This window comes from Bombyx mandarina, chromosome 21, assembly GCF_030267445.1.
Source record: "Bombyx mandarina strain Sakado chromosome 21, ASM3026744v2".
NCBI classification, from domain to species: Eukaryota; Metazoa; Arthropoda; class Insecta; order Lepidoptera; family Bombycidae; genus Bombyx; species Bombyx mandarina.
The window spans coordinates 10,963,474-10,987,316 of NC_143227.1; the positions used below are offsets into that span (position 1 = coordinate 10,963,474).

General features: G+C 35.6%; 1 protein-coding gene across 50 annotated transcripts in view; it reads left to right on the forward strand.

Moving 5' to 3' along the window:
• The first annotated feature begins 224 nt into the window (after nt 1–224).
• The window catches only part of Tm1 (tropomyosin 1), a 39,357-nt gene continuing 15,738 nt past the window's right edge, over nt 225–23,843 (forward strand). For 27 of the 50 annotated variants that reach the window (XR_016324896.1, XR_016324894.1, XR_016324892.1 and 24 more), the window contains exons 1-2: nt 12,405–13,133; nt 23,146–23,279. Coding sequence is in view for 45 of the 50 variants with exons in the window: in XM_089736426.1 (XP_089592552.1) it covers nt 12,420–13,133; nt 23,146–23,279 (848 nt within the window). In the remaining 5 variants the exon portion in view is untranslated. Of the gene's footprint in view, nt 365–397; nt 480–6,806; nt 6,960–8,930; nt 9,057–12,404; nt 13,134–18,606; nt 19,130–23,145; nt 23,280–23,843 lie in introns of those variants that run through there. The other 23 variants (XM_089736434.1, XM_028185283.2, XM_028185281.2 and 20 more) reach the window with 5 other exon arrangements.

Sequence of the window (23,843 nt, forward strand, 5' to 3'; positions counted from 1 at the left end):
GAGATATAAGTTCTAAGCTCTCAGTATAGTTGCAACGGCTGCCTCACCCTTCAAACCGACACCCATTACTGCATCACGGCAGAAATAGGCGGGGTGGTGGTACCTACCCGTGCGGACTAACAAAGGGAAAAGCATAAATTTAAATATTTCTTGTAACAGCCCCTCATTTAAGTTCTGCATGTTTTAGTTTCAAGAAAGATCCTTTTATTACGTGTTATCGATAAGGCTTTTCCCCATGAACTGTATTCTTGGACGGCTGAGACGGCCGACCTCATCTCCTTTCGCGGCGGTAAGGCGACACCGGTGCCTCGGTCGAGTCTCGAGAATCTCGCCAGTCGCACCACAGCACGCGTCGACTCGACATGTAAGTACGACCGCTCTGTCTGTGCCTCATAGTGTGTCAGTGAGAAATAAGTGTTTTTTTTTTTGTAAACGGTGCATTGATCTCTGTATACTTATTTTAAATTGCCAAGCGTTCGGTAAGTGCATTCGGTGCAGTTTCGAATTGTAGGAGCAAAATTTAGACTGTTGAAGATAAGCGTGCCAGGGATATAACTTCTGAGTTTCAAAATAATCTCGTGACCTATTTAATGTTTAATTTTAACGGTTTAATTGTGTTAACTATAACTTTATTAATGCGATATGTATGGATATCATTATTTTTAGTTAGCCCCATAAATTCTTTCAATGGACAAATCAGCCAGTTTTGTAGACGCGTAGAACGAACGTCCTGTTTCTATTTTTGAATATCGCGGTGCTCGGTTTCAATATTATTTCGTCCAATGGGAACGTTGTATCCAAAGTTTTCCCGCGCTTTTGGCAGGTTGCCAAGCGGAGCCAATCGCATACGAGATTAGATGCGTGGGCATCCGAGACGCGCATGCGTGTTCCTGTCGTTAGAAATGCGGTTTTATTTTTCAGCTGAGATAAATATAAACCGGACTTGTAATCAGCTGGTGCGTCCAGCTGCCTCTATTTCGCTGACTAAATATGCTAACAGTTCAATAATAATTTTCCAATTAAATATCCTAATTTGTTCAGTCACGATCACAAACAACACAACGCTGTTTTTCACCGTAACACTTTAGAACATATGTTTAACAGTACAAATGCTATTAGTAATAAAGTAAGCAATACAGTTACAAAATAAATTTCGAAACACTTGAAATAGCAGAAAATTGATGGCCACCTTGAAACAGTAACAATTGTTGAGGTAGCAAGGTTATGACGAATGATGTTAAGCTCTAAAGTGAAAATTGTGAAAAAATATTTTTTTTTCGTTAGCTAATATTATTATGTTCTCCTCTGTATTTAATCTACTATGTGTTTTTTTTATTGCTTTAATGGATGCGTGGTGCTATAGATCAGTGCGTTGAGGTTAGTGGAGCCAATATATATTATAAACGTGAATGCCGCCGGCTACTTTGAGACATGAGGTCGATGTCTACAGTTGTATTGCGTAACGGCTGTACTACCCTTCCAATCAAGACGAATAGGTGCTTCGTGGCAGAGAGAGACATATGTTATCTAAATATATATTTTTCAAATGAGTATAAGTAGTTTTTATTGGATATTAATTAAAAAAAAAAACATATAAAATGGAGTAGGCCGTTCCATGTTTAGACCCGTTGCGTTTGTTTTTTAAATAATACCTTACAGGCGCATTGGAATGTCGTTTACCTTAGGATAAATATCATATGTCCAAAGTCAAAACATAAGTTTTATGATTAAAGACATAAAAGTCGATATTTAATTATATTAATGCTTACGTTATTAAATTTGAACGAATTTATTTGCGATAACGATTATTACTCTCGCCATCAAAGTGCTTCATTGAAATCAGTCAAATACATTTGTGTGATTGACAAGGATATTTTAACATATATAAATATTACAATAAATACAAAAAAAAACAAAAATATACAATTTACTGGTATACCATTACTAGTAGCTAATCTTTTTAAATAAAAACATACATGTGAATTGAAAACTATCATAAATTATCAAAATAACATTCCCAACATGAAGTGTCTTTAATGAATTTACAACGTTTCATTGTACACAAAAAAATAAATATTGATACAATTGTATTCTGTTTTATTAAATGATGAAACTCGTGTCGTTCAGGAAACACAGACTGGTGCACCTTGTTTGCTATGCAAATGCGGTTGATAAAACAAAAACATTATATTGCGAGAATTCATGGAATGCACGTTTTGGCGTGGCCGTACGAGAAAAACACGTTTGTCGGACGTGATCAAAGATTATCTGTGATTTATTTATACAGGGCTTCAGATGTTTTCTTTTGAGCCCATCAACAATTATGGATTATTTTTGAAAGGGTAGGTCAGCAAGGCGTTGACGTCAACGGTAGTATTCATGTTGGGGCGGTTCCGTCAACTATTTCAAATCAGGTTGGCCCGCGAAAGGGGAATAATGTACTATGTAATATACGCGTTATTATAAATACAGATTTTTTATCATAAGCTCATTTACTGTAGTCATTTCATATATAATGGAAATGTATTTGCGTGACGTCTAGGCGTTCCTCGCGGTATTTTTTTTACCGAGTTTCTTCGTTTTCGTAAAGGTTTTTCTTCCTTGAGAGCTCAGTTATTTATTTATTTAATTATACAGGCGAGCTCTAAAGGCACCGTAGACACTTCGTTTACTGGAAATAGTCGGATCCACATCTTGTAGTTATGGCACTAAAACGCCGTCTCAACATTGAATGTAGTTTTATATGGCTTCACAAAGGCGCCTTCCGTCAACGTTCTTTACTATTAATAGTAGGTCTCAAATAAACCCATTAAAACTTTTGAATTTTTCATCATTTTCCATTGATTGATATCTAATACATTATACATTTACATTATACAATTATACAGCTCGACCATTTTAAAGATTCGATTTATTTTAATAATTAATCCGAAGATCATAGTCGAGATCCCAAGCGATTTTTGTAAAAAGTAAAAACTATCTTAAGCTTTTGATGTCCATAAGTACAATAAACGGAAAATGGGAAACGCATTTACAATAAACGAGAATGTGGAAAGAGAGATGCTTTCAATTAATATTTACCTTTTCGACTGCTGTTTTCATACTAAGCAATGAGACTATGCCAAAGTTCAAACCCTGCAGGCTAGTTCAAATGTTTTCCAAGAAAGTAAGTACTTAGCACAAATTCCCGATTGACTTAACGACATATCGCTAAAACTGTTTAATAAAAATCAAAAATATTACAAATTTTCGTAATTACTGCTGATAGAGCACAGCGTTAAAGTTGGAATGAAAAAAAAAATTGTTTTCGATTTGTAATTTTTTTAAATGTTCTTAGAATGAAAACGCGAGATTTGAATGCGAGTAATGCCCCAGACTAAAGCTAGTGAGCAAAACAATATCCTGAACCTTGTCCGTCCAGTGACCGCGTCTTGAGGCCTTACGCTTCGAGAAATGCGAATGTGACTCACAACAAAGAATTCCAAAATGAGTCACAGCATTTCATAACAAATTCCATTAATTCTTCTTGCCTTTTCTTTAAACACATTGTCCTTTTGCTGTTATTTTTATAGGATGCAAATAATAAATAAATTTTCATACTCTATAACAGGGCTGTCCAAACTATATTAATTAAATTTACTACAAAAGTTGGAGGGCCGCAGATTTTTTATTATTTTAAAACAAAATACTCTCCGTGAATTCCCCCAATAATAGTAAAAGATAGCCTCACTTTTAAATGATGTCATGGGAATGAAATGTTACAAAAATAAAGATAAATTATACCAAGCACTGATTAAATGTTTTGAAAAATATTTATATTCTCCAAAACGATTTTCTGATTAAAACATTCGTCGCGAACCACACGAAAACAAACACCGGGCGGCGGTCTGTACAGCCCTGCTCTTTAAGAAGAGGTACGAAGAATTGCACAACCCGCATTCTAAATATCTTTAACAGAGATATTGACTGACATCATGGCACGCTTGACAGTCATTAGACCAGCTAAGCAATTGTGATTGTGTACCTTGCATATAATGAAGTTTGGAGAAAATCGCGTTAGTGGCAAAGCACAACATGCCTTTCAATCATTGTGTTTTCCAATTTATTTTATTTTAATTGAAAGACATATTTTACTGATTGTTTCTATGATATTTAGAAAACTTTGAGAGCAATAAAATAAAGAGAAGAAATTTTTGAATCTCCTATGGTGTATAAAATGCATGTTGTATCATATTTATAAAGCAAATTTCAAACAGTTAATTGTAGTACTTTCTTCATTTTTATTTGTCGATTTCTTTTTTCTGATAAAATAAAAATATTCACGAGAAAGAAACAGAAACATTCGTATTGAATCACCGTATTTCTAAATTATGCTAATGCCTTGCGAACGGTCTTCTAGAAACGGTGACAAGGTCTCTTCCGTATGCTCTATTGACCTCTGTTTCGTAATCGCATATTTCACAGTAAAATTAGAAATACATTATTAGCTGAGCCATAGACGAAGCAAGCGGTCGGCGTACATAGAATTGGTATTGGTCAGGATATTATAGCGAAGTTATAAAATCATTGTACTGTCTTCGATCCTTGATGCGCGTGCATATTCAATTTAATCAGACGTATTGAAATCGCTGTAAATGATGTTTAAACATGCCATTACATACAAATGCTAAAAAGCTTCCACCATAAATAACTCCTAGCACTTTTTATTTATTTAAATAAACTTCGAACCAAATTAATTCTTGAATTAAGTAAGATTCCTCAGAAAGTATACAAGACGAAAAACATGTTTTCTTTGCTACGAACATTCTAAAGACGTTTTTGATTGAAGAAAAGAAAAGTTATTTATGTTAGACTTCGATCAATAATAGTAATAGTAGTAGGTATTATTGATCAAAGATGTTAGATATTGTTTTTGAGTTATTTTAGTTTTGTCTATAATAAGTACTTATTTTAGACTTAAATTTATTTCGTATTTTTATACAATACAAGCGGCCCACACCGGCTCCGCTCGGGTCTTTAACAAAAATTTCAACGATATTTGACGTTGTTTTATATTTTTAAATAAAAAAACACTTATTGCGGCATAACTATAATAGTTAGATATATGCTTTCGCGACACTTTTTGTAAATAATAATGTGTTCTACAAAGTCGTAGTACATTATTTTATTCGATCATCAATAGTTTTCGCAGGGCACGCAATATAAAGAATATTTTAGGTAATTTTTTTACACCTTAGGTTACATTATTGGAGTTTTAGTAAGGATCCCTAATTTTTTTAAAAAAATATTATAGCCTATGTCACTCGGGAATAGTTTAGCTTCCAAACAGTGAAAAAATTTTTCAAATCGGTTCTGTAGTTTCGGAACCTATTCAATACAAACAAATCTTTCCTCTTTATAATATTAGTATAGAAAAATATTTGTGACTAGCGACCCGCCCTCGCTTCGCTTCGGAAACATTAAAACACACATGAAACCAAAAAAATAATTTAAAAAAGTAGCCTATGTTCATCAGGGACAATGTCGGCTTCTAATGGAAAAAGAATTTTTCAAATCGGTCCAGTAGTTTCGGAGCCTATTCGAAACAAACAAACAAACAAACAAATCTTTCCCCTTTATAATATTAGTATAGACAAAGATTATTTGCACATGGATGCGAATGGATGTATGCGTAAAACGATTAAAAATATATATTTTTAACATTTGCAATGAAGCGACGAAATGTTGAGCAGAGGTTTTTAACCTTCCGTGAGCTTCGAACGGAACGTACCGAAAAAACCGATTCAAACGGTGAACGCTTGTTCCGATAATTAATGGCTTTGAAATACCTACGTGAATTACATGCGATTCATACGTACATTTCAAAAGAAACGATGAAATATTGGCAATCTATTTCACTGAATCAATGCACCTTTTTTGTTTAAAAAAAAAACATTTTATTTTTAATTATCGTTTGTAAGCTCAAGGTTTTTACTCGGTGTTAAGTGATTTCCAGCTTTCGCCATGCAGGTCGGAGACTCAATAATAATTGTATTCTATAATGACTGCCTCACCCACCAAGGCATGCTTGTGGTACCCACACGTGTTTTTGTTGAGCGCCATGACATTTTCTTCTTTAAACGATGTTTACAAAGAGTTCTTATAGAGTTATACCCTTGGCATTGTTGATGTCCATAAGCACGCGTGATCAGTCACCATCAGATGGGATGTGTGCTCTTAGGCCATTTAAAGCAAAAAATCCGGGAGCACAGATGATCAATCACCATTATGAGGAATGTGTGCTTTAAGGCATAAAATCGTACCTACGTCGAGTTGACTGCACTATTTACCAACCTTCCGTCAGCATTAATAGTATCCTTACAACAGTTACAACCTAGTCTAACAATCACAATAAATATTTTCTATATTGATTTATGAGTCCTTAAATTCTCAAGGTTGTTGTCCCGCGGACGGCTGGTACTAAGCCACTTGTAACTTGCACACATGCTGATGTAGCCTGGTGGGATAAGAAGTTGAAGCACTCAGTCTACTGGTGGTAGGACCTCTTGTGAGTCCCCACGGGTAGGTACCACCACCCTGCCTATTTCTGCCCTGAAGCAGTAATGCGTTTCGGTTTGAAGGGTGGGGTAGTCGTTGTAACTATACCGAGACCTTAGAACTTATATCTCAAGGTGGGTGGCGCTTTTACATTGTAGATGTCTATGGGCTCCATTAACCACTTAACACCAGGTGGGGCTGTGAGCTCGTCCACCCATCTAAGGAATAAAAAAATAATATTTTTAATAAATAAGTACATTTTCCAATAGATTTTCATCTAAGGGAGCTGAAAAAACAAAACCACCAAAATGGACGCGATCAAGAAGAAGATGCAGGCGATGAAGCTGGAGAAGGACAATGCGCTCGACCGTGCTGCCATGTGTGAGCAGCAGGCCAAAGACGCTAACCTTCGTGCTGAGAAGGTACCTTCATAAACTTATATTTAATTGTATTATCGGAAGACGGAATTATGCAGTAGCCATCGGTCTGCCCATGCCCCTGATGTACATGAGCGACGATGACTACTTACCGTCACGAGAGCCGTATGCTCGTCTACCTACAAAGGCAGCGGCTTGGCTATGCCCCTGGCATTGCTGAAGTCCATGGGCGACGGTAACCACTCACCATCAGGAGGGCCGTATGCTCGTCTGCCTACAAAGGCAGCGGCTTGGCTCTGCCCCTGGCATTGCTGAAGTCCACGGGCGACGGTAACCACTCACCATCAGGTGGGCCGTAAGCTCGTCTGCCTACAAGGACAAAAAAAAAATTGAACTGAAAAATCAACGGTAGTTAATGAAATATTTTTTAAGGTTGAGACATTGCATTCTAATAATAAAATACAAATTAATGACTTATCGTTTATTTTTTTATGAGAATGTTCATTAATGATGTAAAATTCAGTATTTTACAGTGATTTTAATAAGGAATTACGATTGTTGAAGAATAATAATTTACCCACTATTATTAAAAAATAAACGCACAAAATAAATTATAATTATACTAAATTATACAAGAATGCATCTATGAAAACATTTCACCACTTATCAAAGATAACAGAACATAAAATGAATATATTAGTAGGCAAATATTTTAACGTTTTTTTCTTTTTCAAACAAGTTGTTGCCTAAATATTATACGATAGAAGAATGAAATCTTGGAAATAATACTACTTTGACATTAACCATAATTAAATAAAGAAATGCAATTTTATTGTTGGCACCGAACCTTGGTTGCATCTCGCGAACCCATGTCAAGGCTAAAAACGACTTTGCAATGCTACTCATATGTTGTAAAGTACACGCAGAGAAACATATTATTATATTTTGTTACTACCTACCGGTCATCGTTCTCGTCGAACCCTTCGCTTGCGACGAAGGGCCCGGCGAGTAAATTAACCCACAGACACAGCACACTGAGTTTCTCGCCGGATCTTCTTAGTGGGTCGTGTTTCCGAGCCGATGGTAGATTCTGCGAAGCACTGCCTTTGCTAGAGCTAGTGTCAGCAACGACGTCAGGCTTGAGCCCCGTGTGCTGACCTACTAGTTAAAGTCATGCTGAAATGGTCTCTCAAGACCATCAGCTAAGTTAGGAAAAAAAACTTGTTACTAAGTATAAATATATCCCCTGGACACAACTGGATTAGGCTTATGCTTTCGGGCCTCGTTTTCTTGTCATTGTTTTATTTATGTACTTAGTAAAAAAGATAAAGTATCTGATCAATCAGTTGTGTAATCGATTAAGCTAATGATTAATCTCTAAAAATTTTTGTTGTATTTTTATTTTATTTAATGCGTTATATTTAAAATAGGAAACTATGGCGAATGTAAATAAATAAAAATGAAAATCTGTTTCGTTATCAAATCTAAATATTCCTATTAGAATAATATAAATAAAGTAAACTAAGACTTTTAGAATTAATTTGCGGTTCGTAAAACGATTTGTGGTAACATTTGATTATAAAGTTATTTTAACATTTTCCTGTTCTGTGTAATTTGTAATTAATGAAAAATCTCAAGTAAAATAGTAACATACTATTACTTAATGAGATGTAGCGTTTGGATAGAAAATAAAAATATAATACTATTACTGTCAATTCAATGAGTTAGAATAACATCCTGTGTCCTATAGATAGGAAAGACGGCGTTCACGGTCTTCAACTTAGAACTACATTTTTTAGGCTAAGAAGCTAATTTATATCAATAATTAGTAAAAATATTTTATATTTTAAAGCAAGATAAGTGACCCCTCTAATCGCCTTAAAACATGTTTATTAATCTGTTACAATATAATTGTATTTTATAGGAATTTGCAATAATAAAGATTTAATAAAACACAAAATGCCTAATAATTTATTATCATTTTCTACTTTGGAATAATTTTAATGTTTCGTGTAGGCCGAAGAAGAGGCGAGACAGCTTCAGAAGAAGATCCAGACAATTGAAAACGAGCTCGACCAGACACAAGAGTCTCTCATGCAGGTTAACGGAAAGCTCGAAGAGAAGGAGAAGGCTCTGCAAAACGTAAGTACTTGCTTACTAATCTATCAATAGAATTGATAGAACTAGTTTTTTTAAGGAATTTTATGACCTGGTAACTAATACCTTTAGGTCAGATAGAACTAGGAGACGATTGCAAAATGATGTCTCAATAATAATAAGTAAATCTCGAAGTAAAGACATTCAAAGTCCTCGTGTAAGGAAGCACTAATTGAGCGTATAATCGAAAAAGTACCCAATTATTTGCGTCACCTTTCAACACTTGGTTCATATGATTTTTTGAAATTGACAATTACTCAAGATAGGGTTTTAAAAAAATTGTTCTCCGCCTAAATATTTCTTCGTGATTTGATTTGATGATTTCGGCGTGATTTCCATGTAGAGGATAAAGGATAAAGTATATTGATACTTTTTGAGGAAGCAATAAATTTTCCTCATTGAATATTGAATGAGGTTGTATGAGTTCTCAAACTAAATTTACATTGTAGTGCTGTCAATTAATATGTTATAGTGCTGTACTACTGCGGAAGTCGTCTGTAAAGCGCTCCCGCCAAAGTAGGTAGACCAGCCGACAGCGGGCTTTGTGGAAAGTGGTTACAGTTCATAAACTGGCTCTGAATACAGATTCTAAGGTTCCAAGTAGTTCAAGTAGTATTTTCTTCGATTACCGGGGCTCACAATTAAAATTACTTATGTGGCTTAGTGTGGCGTTTATTATTTCAATTACTGATGTCTCGAAAATTTTATATTTTTCGTGGTCGCGGACGACTATCCGGAAATTAAACTCTAAGAGTTGATTTTGTTATTTCAAGTACCTAGCTCTGATTTGAGGTTTGGGTGGAAGGTGACGTTGAGAGGATTATATACATATCTGGGAGTGAATAGCTATTTATTTGGCTTAAGCGACACTTCGTTTAATACCCGACATTTATCTTTGTAATTAAAGGTGCGTTTTATTTGGTATTAGCATCAAAAGTTTGAAGTTTTTGATTGAGCTTCAATTATATATCATCTTTTTTCCTGTAAAGTTCCTCTCCTGTAAAGTTGCAAAACCCCTCGTTGTATATATGTGTACTCACCAACTGCTCTAATATTGACTGTGGTGCATTTTGTTTATTGAACTCAGGAAATAAGAAAGACCATAAATAAATAAATTATTGACATCTCAAAAATGACCAATAAACTCTAATAATCTCTCAATGCACAAATAGAACGCCTCAATATATTTTGAAAAAATAAAAAATTCTTAAGCATTTTAAAGAAAGCGAATGTTTTACTAATTGTAAAACCCGTTTTCGCAAGGTCGTTTATAGATAGATGTGTAACCTCGATTAAAGAAACTGTTATAGGTTTATTACATTTTGTTAGTGCTGATCTTCGTTTAACAAAATTGGATGCTATTTTCACAGTCGATTATTTTCTTAGTAAATTATTTATTTAGGTCTGATCTGCTATAGTTCGTTGAAAGTTTAAAATATAAAACGCACGTGTAATGTAAAAAAAAGTTTATCGTTACTACACAGTATAAAAACAAAGTAGCTTTCTCTGTCCCTATATCTGTCTGTCCCTATGTATGCTTAAATTTTTAAAACTACGCAACGGATTTTGATGCGGTTTTTTTTAATAGATGGAGTGACTGAAGAGGAAGGTTTATATGTATAATAACATCCATTAAATAATGGAAAAATCAATAATAAATTACAGTTTCCGAAGCGAAGCGAGGGCGGGTCGCTAGTATATATTTTGTAATTTAATATGAATGGCTATGTTATGGCTATGGTTTAAGAGTTAGAGATGAAATTTTAAAAAAAATTGAATAAAGAGGAATGTTTATTTTTCCGATTGAAGTACAATCATAACATGGTTATGCATACGACGGAACTGAGCATTGCAGTATTGTTGTTTGTACACACTTGTTATAAAATTATTAAACTGAACTAAACAACCAACAAAATATATATTGAAAGATAAAACATAATTTCTGCATCAATTTCAACATATTTATTAGAGTCAAATACCACGTACGCCTTCGAATCAATATCCATACTAATGTTATTAATGCAAATGTAAGTTTGTTTGTTTATTTATGAAATATTCAAGGACTTAGACAGCCGACAAGTACACAAGGTTTTTTTTTATTCAGAAAAAAAGGACTGTCTCCGTCGCGTATATGTATTTACATAATTTTTTTTCAATATCTACATTAAAGCGATGGAAGCCGCGTATAAAATTGTTAGTATTCATTTGTCACTTATGATTAAATTATAATGAAATCCATGAAATTGCACCACAGAGACCTAACAGAAATAGTAGCCTTATTTTTTTTGATTGAACTCATTTCATTTTTTCTGTGCAATAGCTATAGTTACCTAATGACACCTATTAATTTATTATTCTCAAAAATATCTTTATAGGTATTATACTAGCTGTACCCGTCCGCTTCGCTGGGCATTTAAAATTAACATTATTATTTCTCACCCCTAGAAAGATTCTCGTTATTAACGCCCCCGCAGCTGGTGTATGGAGTCCAATATTCATATAGATATTAGCCTATCCATTAAGTACATGTATTTTCTACATAGATACCAAGTCAATCGAACGCATGGTTGAGTAGTTATAACGGAACATCCGTAAAAAACACTGTAGATTTATATATTAGTATAGATTATATCGTTATATTTAAGATAGTTTATTGAGAAATATCAATGATGATTACGTGCTATAGTTGAATCTGAATGCGTTTGCTTCGCGATCCACAGGGGGCTGCTTTCCGTGCTCCCGTTTATTTTCGGCGCTCGACGCCTAATATGGGCCCGATGCCCGGTGTTTCGATATAAATAGACGCCTGACTAGCTGCTCTCATCTACAGATTTAGATTTAAACAACAAAACTTTCCGTAAACATTAAGATAGTTGGTAATGTAGATAGCTCGTTTTTAATTGAAAATTAATCAGTGGAAGCTTGACTGGGCTATTTCCATCAGCATTGCTGAAGCTCCCGACTGACGGTGACCACTTGTTTAAATAGGCTTTAGGCTTTTTCAGTTACCATAATAAATCAACACGTACAATGGCCGACACGGTTACAGAAATCGGCTTCATGTATTTATGCCTATTTTGAATAAAATATGGAACTGATACAGTTTATTCAATGATGTTTTTTACTTATCACTGTAATGAATACGTGATTATTAGTGAACAAGTGATTAATAATATTAATGACACTTACGCACGTAAACGTATACATTTTTTATGTTTTCTATTAGAGGTGTTATGTTTTGTTTACATCTAAACAATTTCGTATTCGTATTTACAAATTTTGCGCGCGCTTAGCGTCGGTCATGCGTATAGTTGGTTAGTCGTTAAAACAGCACGGGAAAATAAAAAGATGGCGCTAGTGTTCGTCTCGGAGCTGTTGCCACGAGCGACACTCAGTCAACATGGCGGCGGGCGCTGCGCGGCCGGACGCAGCTCGGCTAGTGTAGTGATGTCCGCGCCCGCACCCCACGTCCACGGTCGCACCCCCGTGCGGCGCAGGGGGCACCAACACCATCCGCGTTTAAGGGGCGACCGTCAACCCGCCCCCGCCACGAATCCCGACCCCGAGCCGTCTGCGCGAACGACCTTAACTCAAACAGACGATGTTGTGCCTTGTGTCAATAGTGTCAGTGAATCTCAAGATGTGACAAGGACGAATAGTGACGATGCACTTTCAAATTCGAATCTTACTGTAGCCGAGGACTGTGCGAATGATGAACAAGAAAACGAATTAGATAGGGTTAAGAGTACTGATTCTCTAGATAGCTTAGACGATGAATTCTCGTTTGAAGAAAGGTCTGCAGGAGACGGCGCGGAAGCTATCGTTGCCGCGCTTCCTTCTGATATATCCGATGATGACCCTGAAACTGTAGAACTTGCAAAACTTCGATGTACTAGTGAATGTACCGAGGTCTTGGCCGAAAGAGAAAACAGGCGGCGAAGAAGATGCGCTGATTATCCCGGTCTCGCCTTTGGCAGTTCAATATTTTCTTCAGACACTATGATGAAGTTTTCCATCATCAAGAATGAGTTGCAGAACATAAAGAATACTGCGCTGAAAAGGGTAATGTCCTATATGATTTGAGTTAGTTAGATGTATGAGTAATCCAAGCGTGGGCCAAATGCGCACAGAACTATTTTTAATCACGTTCGTTGGAAAGCGAGTTTGCTCCACCGAGAGAATCTCGCTCGAGTCGATCAGCTGAGCCTGACATTTCTGTTGAAATGTTTACTTGAAGGATTACAAAACACGCTGCTAGATGTCGCGACCACCGACCAGTACACGTGGACCTTAACAGTCAACTTTTAGCCCTTTATTGTTTCAACTAAAAGTATTACTATGAATAAAAAAAAACACAAAAAAGAATTACTTCTAAAATGAAGGTCGAATAGCCTAATGTAGTTAAAAAAATAATAATTTATCTCGTTGCTATCTCAAGTATTTACTTGACAATATCCAGCGACTGGTGATAATATAAACCTACCAAACAACATTAGATAATGAATTTAATGCCTTCATAACGTTTCCGCTGTACATTACAATTAATTATGAAATAGTCTTGAAAACGAAATCGCTGTTAAGCCAACCAACTACTGTTATTACAGTTTTTACTTTTCTGTGCAACTTTCGAAAATATTACCTATTCATGTTGTAGACGTATGTAGAGAATGTTTTGCGCTGTTAAAATTTGCAGTATGATTAGATTTTTTTTTTTGCATAAAATTTTTAGTAACTACAATATATTTTAACCGATTTATTTAAAATAATTCAAAAGACGATAACCTGCTAACCTGCTTTATTCAGAATTATACACTGTTATGAATAGATTTGTAAGACGAATTTTCCGAACTTGATTCAACTTTTAAATCTAAATGGCGCGAATGTGAGTTTAATTTACATAATTAGTTTGAATACCCATTTATTACGCAAGTTCAATGAGCGGCAATCGCAAACATCTTGAACCTTGAAACAGAAGAATTTTACCGATAAAAACCAAGCAGACTGCGGGCCTAGTGGATAGTTAATTGTTATCACTGCTCAGGAAATGTCAGGGTACAAACAAGTCGCTCCCAAACTTGACTTCCTCTATGAAAGAATAATCGCTATAAAATTACTGGTGGTAGAACCTCTTGTGAGTCCGCACGGGTAGGTACCACCACCCTGCCTATTTCTGCCGTGAAGCAGTAATGCGTTTCGGTTTGAAGGGTGGGGCAGCCGTTGTAAGTTGTAACTATCTTGAGACCTTAGAACTTATCTCAAGGTGGGTGGCGCATTTACGTTGTAGAGGTCTATGGGCTCCAGTAACCGCTTAACACCAGGTGGGCTTTGAGCTCGTCCACCCATCTAAGCAATAAAAAAAATAAAAAAAACATTTTGTGGGCACGCAAAACCGAAATTTTCTATTTTTTCCACGAAGCAATCATACACGCGTTCTGCTCCGAAAGATAGAACATTAATTAGGTACACAATTCAATTGACATTTTGACTTATCACAACATTTATTCGCGTTGTGATGAGATGTCTGTCGATTCTGCCCGCTTCTTTATCTAGTGTAAAATAATTACTCATCAAACAGGTTTTATCTAAATGCGTGACCCAACATGACTTGTTTATCGTGTGCATTTCTTTTGTGTGCAGTTTATTTAGATGTTGCTTAATTGACGTGCTTTCTGATTATTTACAATGATAGGTCTAATGGTTCTCCTGTGTGCGTGGCCCTGAATTAATTGCCATATTACGTGAAGATCCAAACGGAATTAAGCAAACCATTGTTCTGAACTTTTAATTTTTTAAATGAATTGAACATGAAATTTGCTATTACATAGAAATCGCTTCAGTGTTTAATACATAAAAGCGATCATAACATTGCTTCTTGTTTCAGGTGTTTCTTTTGTTTTAGTTTACATATACATAGCTATATCAGAAATTTTATCGCTTATGTGACTTTCAAGAAATAATTTTACAAATCACAATACTGTGATCGTTATCAACAAAAACTTTTTACGAAATAAAGTATCAGAAGATTTCATGATTCCCAAAGCTGCAGATTAAAATGTCAACTATTTTTAGGCATTTAAAAATTAAAACCCATTCGTTTAATGAAATCGAAAGAAATATTATTTTTATGCCTAATCGAAATCTATATATTAATACGTGAAGGAAAAACTTTGTATCCCTTTTTACGAAAATTGCGCGGACGGAGGAGTATGAAATTTTCCACACTTATAGAGAATATAGAGAAGAAGTGCACAATGCTAATATTTTTTTTAAATAATGCGTAAAAGATACATTAAATCAATAAATAAAACATTACACACACTACATACCATGTATTTGACGCACGCACGCATGCATACTATTTATTGTCAAACTTTTGTTCTTGACGTCTGTTGTCAAACTGAGAATAGATTAAATATTTTTTGTCTTTGTTAATATTTTTTATAGTGTAGTCTTGGCGAAATTTGTGATTATAGAAGTATAAAATACAATCATAATAGTGTACAAACTTACAATTCCAATTAATTATAGTCGAATTTCGACTACTGCGGGACCTCTAGTATTTAATAAAAACACTAAAACTGATTCGAACAGTTGCCTAACGATATTTCGTATACTTCACTGATGTAATCCTTACTAGCTTGTAGCTTGTAGAATGGAAATCCGAATTGTACACGCGATATCAACGTCAAAATATAGCTGTAATAATGCTTTTTGCAAAGCAATTGTAACTGGTTCAATTGGAATTTGTATTAACGTCGCTTTCCAGTGGCATAAATACGTCGATTTAAAATCATTCATGAAGAAAACTATTGCGGTGACTTGAAACATATAGAATAATCTATAATACAATTTATGTGCATGAGTTTGGCATTAGTTGTAGGCTTTGTGTTGATTTAAAGAAAGGAAACTCGGATCTTTGTTTGAATATGTCAGTCACATCCGTTGTCGGTTCGATTTGAATAGATTTTTTCATTACACGAAACTTGAGGTTTCCATCTCATATCTTAAGGTGGACGGCGGCGTTTGTGACGTATATCAGCTGGACTACCATCTATAACTGTTGGGGTTAAAGTATTCCTGAGTAGAGACCGCGAATTGGCAAACGTTGTGTAGGACGCCCTCAGGCTCGGTGGAGTGACGATCTATGCAGGGTGGTTGGCAAGAGCTGGTTGAGAGATGGATCGTGCCAAGTGGCGTGCAATTGGAGGAGCCTATGTTCAGCAGTGTATTTCTATAGACTGATAATGACCATCATCATCAGCCCTTTTTTTTCTTCTTTCTTTCTGGCTTTTGTTACTTAGATTTAAATACAACTTTGCCAACGTCGGGTAGTGGAGGTATCAACATAATTATGCTAAGACATTTTACATTACATTTACAGGTATGAACTGAAAATAGAGTTACCTATTGAGTTTTACAATTTTTGTATTGAACAATAAAATTAGTAGGGAAAGTAAATAGGAATCATCAGCCTTAGTGACGCCTCAAGAACAGGTGGGCCTTGAACTCATTCCTTGATGAAAGATATTCCCTTTAAAAAAAATTAACTCTTCGAATTGAGGGAAATTTTTAAATTAATACAATATGTAGATATACATATCAGCGTCCTAAATATATTCAATATATTACTGGCCTTTTACGATCGACCATTAATAGATACGTTATTAGTGTCTTTGGTCATGACCATACAACGTGTCTCTTGACCATATAACGTAATGTTATGGACATCTGACAAACTTTCCAGACGATTATTTCACTTGTTGACTTTAAATGCTAACGTTATGAATGATGTTTAATTTCACTTTGACACAAACGTCGTAACTTTATGCAGTACCTACATCAGTGATTCTCAACCTTCTTTTTGTTGCGGCACATATTTAACGATTTCAAAATTTGGCGGCACACAAAAAAAAAGATAAAAATTATTTACTTACTACAACACACTGCATAAATAGTTTATCAAAAAAATTTAATATACGAAATAAACTAAAATATACTATACATTTTTTTTGTGGATTTAAATATATATTCATGTTTAAAATATTTTTCTTTTAAAATTATATAATTTAATAATATTAATATTATTATATATTCGCAAAATTTGGCGGCACACTTGAAATTTGGCGGCACACAAAAGTGCCTCGGAACTGGTTGAGAATCACTGACCTACATAAACTAATAAATAATTATATTGAGTAGGCAATTGTACATACATCTTTTAATTAACTGGATTATTTCGCAACAGAACTTTAATGGGGCGTATCGAATTGAAAATTGTATACACTAATATCAATTTAATTTTGGAACTGTAAATTTGTTTGTTCAATGTCCTCATCAACTCTTCGTCGTAATCGAAGAGTTCGACGTGCAAACTATCCCATAGAGACACCCCACTGAGTTTCTCGCCAGGTGTTTACAGTGGCACCGATCCGGTGGTATTTTCTGCGAAGCACTGCTCTTGCTAGGGCCAGTGTTAGCAATTCTCTCCGGTTGAACCCGTGAGCTCATCTCCCTGTCAGCGTGTTGTTAGCATGTACAATAGCCCCTTGGTTATCAACGATTAGGTAGGGAAAACAAAAGCACGATGCAGTATTTTTTATTAAACAGTTTCTGCTATAAAAAATGGAGGTAACCGAATCGTTCAAGGGCGATACAATTAGAGTATAAATACAGAACATAATTATTGTGTTGAAATGCACGAGTATGAATCAGCCGCGTGAAATCTATACGAGTCGTCATTGTTTCGAGAATTCGTAGGCACGTAAAATGTAGACCAAGAAAACGCCTTCTCAGCTTAAATTGGATAGATGTCAAAATGTTATTACTCGAAATCGATCCAACGAACGTAAAACCGTTCATTTCATTCAAAACTTTACCTCGAAATTTTGGATAGCCCGGGTAAAATAACAAGTACATATTATGTACATACTTAGCATTGCTCCGAGTAAAAGTATGAATTTAGTTTTATCCGCGTGGTTATTTTTTGTTTTCGTCTGGGTGCAGGTTACTTAACGGAATTTAAATCAGACGCATACTTTCCAAACTACGTCATAAGAATACCGGTAGTTTTCGAGGTATGGGTATTATTGAATGTTGTTCAATACTAAGACTTATCTCTGCAAACTGACTACTACAGTACTATCTCGTCTGTGTTCTCAAGTAACACGCTAGATGGCGCTATCAGTATTTAAAACAAGTCTGAGAACTGAAATCAGCTTTTAAAACATTATGATCAATTTTCACAAATTGTTGTGTTGATAGCAATTGGGAGCTTTTTGGGGCTTTGCTTTTTGATATTTCTTCAACTATATTTCTCATAGTGATCATGAAATAAACGTGGTATTTAAGCTCTTCACTATTTTTGAATTCCACGTTCGATTCAATATCCATTGTATCCGATCGCTGTAGCGTTTCGCCCCACCTATTTTTCGGCATTTAGTTGAAGCTTACAGCTTTGACCCTACAGGATGCTGTTTCCAATAAACAAAAACAGGTGGAGCCACGGTCACTGAAGTCAGCACGGTCGATCAGAATTGTGCTTATCTTCGTCATATTGGTGTGACGTTTCACTACTCGTGTTCCGCTGTCAAAGTCAATACGATTTGGAAGAATGTGTGGTTGTGGAAAATATTAATTGCATTAAAAATAAATTAATAATTATCGTTAGTGCAGGCTCGTTGGGCGAAACTAGTGACACATAGTTGCCAGTAATCAGTGCGGTAACGATATTTTTGTAGCGTCCAAGTTCGGTGGCGGCCATTTTATTCGCCGGCTGTGTTCGTGCCGAGCCCATCTCAACGATACGAAATAGTAACTACGAGCGAGTCTGTCAGTTGGCATTTTCGCGAGTAGGACGAAGGTGTCTCTGCTTATTAGCGTTTAAGCATTCGATTTTAACACAAAAGTGAATCAAAATGACGACAAACATGCAGCAAGGAACGATTTTAGACGTTTTGAAGAAGAAAATGCGTCAAACGAAAGAGGAAATGGAAAAATATAAGGACGAGTGCGAGGAGTACCACAAACGGTTGCAAGTGGAAATTATGCGAAGAGAAGAAGTAAGAAAATGTGTTATTTTTGTGTGAAGTGTGCGGATAGCTTTATTTTGCATATGAAATGTGTAAAATATGTAGTTCAAGTTAGGTTATCCACGAGAGATATCAGTAGTCTTGTGCTATCTACCTCTAGTGAGTAATGTCCGGCCATACTTAGGTGAATAGGTGTGCAGGCGACGTACGCATATATACGTCTCTTTCGGATTCATCTCATTTTGGGGCCCCTTGAAAGGGACGAAAAATAATAATCCTTAACATTGGATATTATTTAATTTTCTTTTTCTGGAGAACGACCTGAGATCGTGTAAACACCAATTAAGGAATTAAACTGTTGTATCTAAGTAAAATTTAGATTCATGAGATGTTTTTAAAACCTACTTATGATAGGTTGTGGAGTGGTTATGTGCTAGTTTATGTTACAAGTAACAGGTTTAGTTGCGTTGGAGGCCGTCTACCGTTCTTATGTGGCACATTTAGAGCGTACCGACTGGAATCAAGAAGCACCCTTTAAATTCCTGTTCTTCGTTAGGACCTTTGGCGCCGAGAAGGCGTGTCCGTGTTACTTTGCGCTATCATCCACATGACGTAACTGAACATAGCGACGATGTTCATTCCTATTACGAACACCTGTGTACTGAATAATATAGTAAGACAACCAACGTTAAACTGCATTAAACAATGATCGTCTAATTAGGTACACTGTTATAACTTTTATAACATATAGTGTTGATTATGTGAGTTTAGGTCATACCTTTTCTATATAATTCTTAGAGCATACTATTTCTTATCGCATTGAATGTATCGAAAAGACGATAACACGATTTCGTGGAGATATACCTAGGTACCTACTTACTGTTTCGTTTTGTTTAATTTTAAAACTGTATAAAAGGTCTGAAACTGTATTATCGGAGACCAAAAATAATTTTGTGTGGAAGTTCAAAGAAATTATTTGTGGGCGTGTATAATAAATAACATTGGAAATATATACGCGACATTGTTTAAATTAACGATCTTAGAGGTCCATTAAACGGGAAAAATAATAATCTCGCAATCGATTCACGTAAAACTGTTTTGAAATCAAAGTTCTCTTGTTGTTTATTAGTAATTATACTAACGCAATATTCGACCTTATTATTTATAAACTTAAAGTTGAACTAAACACGGATAGAGATTTCATGTAAAAATATGAGAATGTAGTCATGTCGTAGGTATGATTACATTTAGAAAGCATCGTCGAAGCCCAGTGCCCACCCAAATACGGTGCTCCATTGCGTGACACCATTGTAGAATTTGTAGGGCTTTCAAAGGGATTGCTTTTGTGTCCGTTCGTTACAATGGGTGGGCTGACCGGCCCAAGCCTATCCCAAAAATTAGACAATATCACTATTCCGTGAAAGTGCATGTTTACAATCAATTACTATTTTTAAATTTATCCGCATGATGTACTCACGTAAATATAATCGACTACCTGATTTAAAATTCCGTTGTGTAAGCAATGAGCCGGTTAAAAAGGTCTATGACCTTTTCGGAGAGCTTCGGAAATATCCTTACCTACACTTCGATTTAAATGATGTTTTGTGAGTTCAAGGTGATTTCGACGTGCTAATGACTATACATACATACGTCTAAAATAAACGTCTGGATATTAATCTACACAACTTGTCAAATTAAGTTTATGATTGCCAAATAACGTTGCTTTGGCGGTCCAATATTGTGTATATTGGCTGATTTTCCTTAAAATCGAGTATTTTTTGCTTTAAATAGGTAATGTGCGACCGTGATTGTTAGTTGTGTCATGTATATTATTAGCTGTGATGACGACACAGGATAAAAGGAAGAGAAACCGGGACTGTGTAGTGCTTCATAGCGGCAAGGCCGCCTGATGTCACCCACATTGCATTACTATGAATATAAAGTTTGTAACGCAAAATGTTCGTTCGGTGCTCGCTTAATTCTCAACACGTATGATGTTTCCACGTCGAACAATGTCGATTGTACGAGGGCATTCATATGACCGATGTAGCATTTGTTTCGGACCATTTTTAACGGACGCTTATTATTAATATACGACTTGTTACTAACCAGTGTTAAAATCTAAACTATTTTCTGATGATACCAATCGATAATGAAGATTCGTATCAAGTATAGGATTCGAAATTTAATTATCTCATATAGTTTTTGTATTTTATTTGGGTTATTCCTTCACGAAAATGTTTTGCACTTTTGGGAGGGACTGTTAAAAATCAACATGTCCACGGAATTCACTAAATTTTATCTAGTTTCACCTAGTCACTAATCGAGCGTCAGTTCTTTAGTACGTCATACTTCATCTACGCCATAGTCTATGAACTATTTTTATGGCATAATTACCTCATTTACATTTCGTGTATCTCTAGTTTGTTTTTCTCACCGAATAGGCACACATTGACATAATGGTGACTATGGGAATCAATGGCACATTTCAAGGCAAAATCGTGTTTGAAAATATACGCAAATAAACTCTGAAATGAACACTAGCTCAATATGTTTCGATAAGTAGGCCAATGTCTATTAGGTTAGAATTCTGGGCAATGTTTTCAAAAGACCACACAGATAAACTAAAGGGATTTATTGTTGGTCATTTTTTTCTGTAACCACTGTTGAGCGCGTTCAATTTCGTTTATTGGACATTAAAACCCTTTTAAATTACTTGTGGAAGCTAAAGATCTGGGAAAATGAAAAATATGTAATAATATACTACTTTGGAAGAACGATTGCGCGGAAAACAACTGATAGAGTTTTGAATTTTTTTTCATGTATCCTCATCGTATCTAGGTCTAATATCCGAAACTTCAATATGGACCTTTAATTACAGCAATCAGCCAATAATAGGTTTAATTATAAAATCATTAGGTAGTCAGCAGCTGACTCACAAAGTATGTAGTTATATTATTTTAATTAACTTGCTTATCATTCACAATTAGTAAGTGAAAAGGTAATTCAAACAGTAATAGTTAAATCGACTTTAACGTATGGTATTGACATACAAAGATAATTTTTATTTATTACTTCTTATCGAAGGCGAGAATGTAACGACATTTCTCTCAACGTACATACCTGTTTTACTTGAATATCTTGAAAACATTTGGTACGAGGTTTTTTAGATTAACCTAACCAAAGGTAATAAATATGGCGACGTTTGATAGAATAATTAAAAGAGTAGATATTATAATTGTGTTCAGTGTCTAGTGGGAGACTGAAGACTGATTTGGTAGAAAATGACATAAAGAAAACTTAAGTTGCTGCTGTTTTGAGCTTTGGGTATTGGTAAATTTAAAATTTAAAAAATGTTGTCGGACTTTAATAATCAAAAGGCTTGCACGAAATCGCAGCTAATGGTAATAAAGATTTAAAAAAAAAAAACGAGATTGTTCTTGTGCAACCAATAAGGAGAATAGAACCCAATCAAAAATTCACCAACGAGCCGTGTTTTATAGCTCACCTACCAGACATAGCGTAGTTGAAATAACCCCTTAGGCTACCAGTGAGTATGTAGGGGAAAAAATGAACAGTTAACAAAAAAAAGTTTATGGATGACTTGCCGCTTAAATCGAAAATAATAGCTTTTTGATTACAGCAATTAATAGATTCAATTAGAATCTTTCACGGACACGTCATTTCGGATCCTTCCGATCCACTAACGCTGCTTTAGGTACCTCAAGTACTTGTCACCGTTGCCCCGCACCCGTCGCTTGCGATGAAGGGCTAAATTAACCAACAGATACAGCCCAGAGTTTCTCGCCGGATCTTCTCAATGGGTCGCGTTTCCAATCCGGTGGTCTACCACTGTCTGCGAAGCACTGCTCTTGCTAGGGCTAGTGTTAGCAACGTCACCAAGTTAGAGCTCACCTACTCGCTCAGAGAGTAGTGTAACCCCTCGAGGTTACTAGAATAGGCAGGAAAAACGAAAACTTTACAGATTTTGTGACTATGAATGTGGTACACACAGAGAATGTTAATTAAATTTTGTTGTTGTACAGGCTGAGTCCGAAGTGGCTGCCCTGAACCGACGTATTCAACTGCTGGAGGAGGACCTCGAGAGGTCCGAGGAGCGTCTCGCGACCGCCACCGCCAAGCTGTCCGAGGCCAGCCAGGCCGCTGATGAATCCGAGCGGTGAGTCCGTACCAGTTTACCAGACTCGGTGGATTTATTCTTTCGCCTTCTAAGGATAGTGGCAAATCTATATCTATCTTCTGTCTTTTTCTTCTATATATATAAAAATGAATTGCCGTTCGTTAGTCTCGCTAAAACTCGAGAACGGCTGGACCGATTTGGCTAATTTTGGTCTTGAATTATTTGTGGAAGTCCAGAGAAGGTTTAAAAGGTAATATGAAAATGCTCTGAATTTAATAAATTAACAATTTTGTTTTTCCTTTGATTTGTCCCCCGTCGGACGGATTCCTTTTGTTTGTTTTAAGTTTATTTTATACAAAAGTTTAGGTCTTTTATTTATCGATTGAGCCACTACGAGACCTGCCGGGTCAGCTAGTATTCTATAAAAATGCGGGTAAAAATACATGTTCTTTAGATCCCTATTGATATTTTTTAACTTCGGTCTACAATTAATTTTAAGGTTCACAAATCACTTAACTCAATTAAATTTTTAATGATTCTATTGGTATTGTGATCTTCAAAATTATTAAGAAATCTTGTCGACAGTTTGACACTATCCTTATT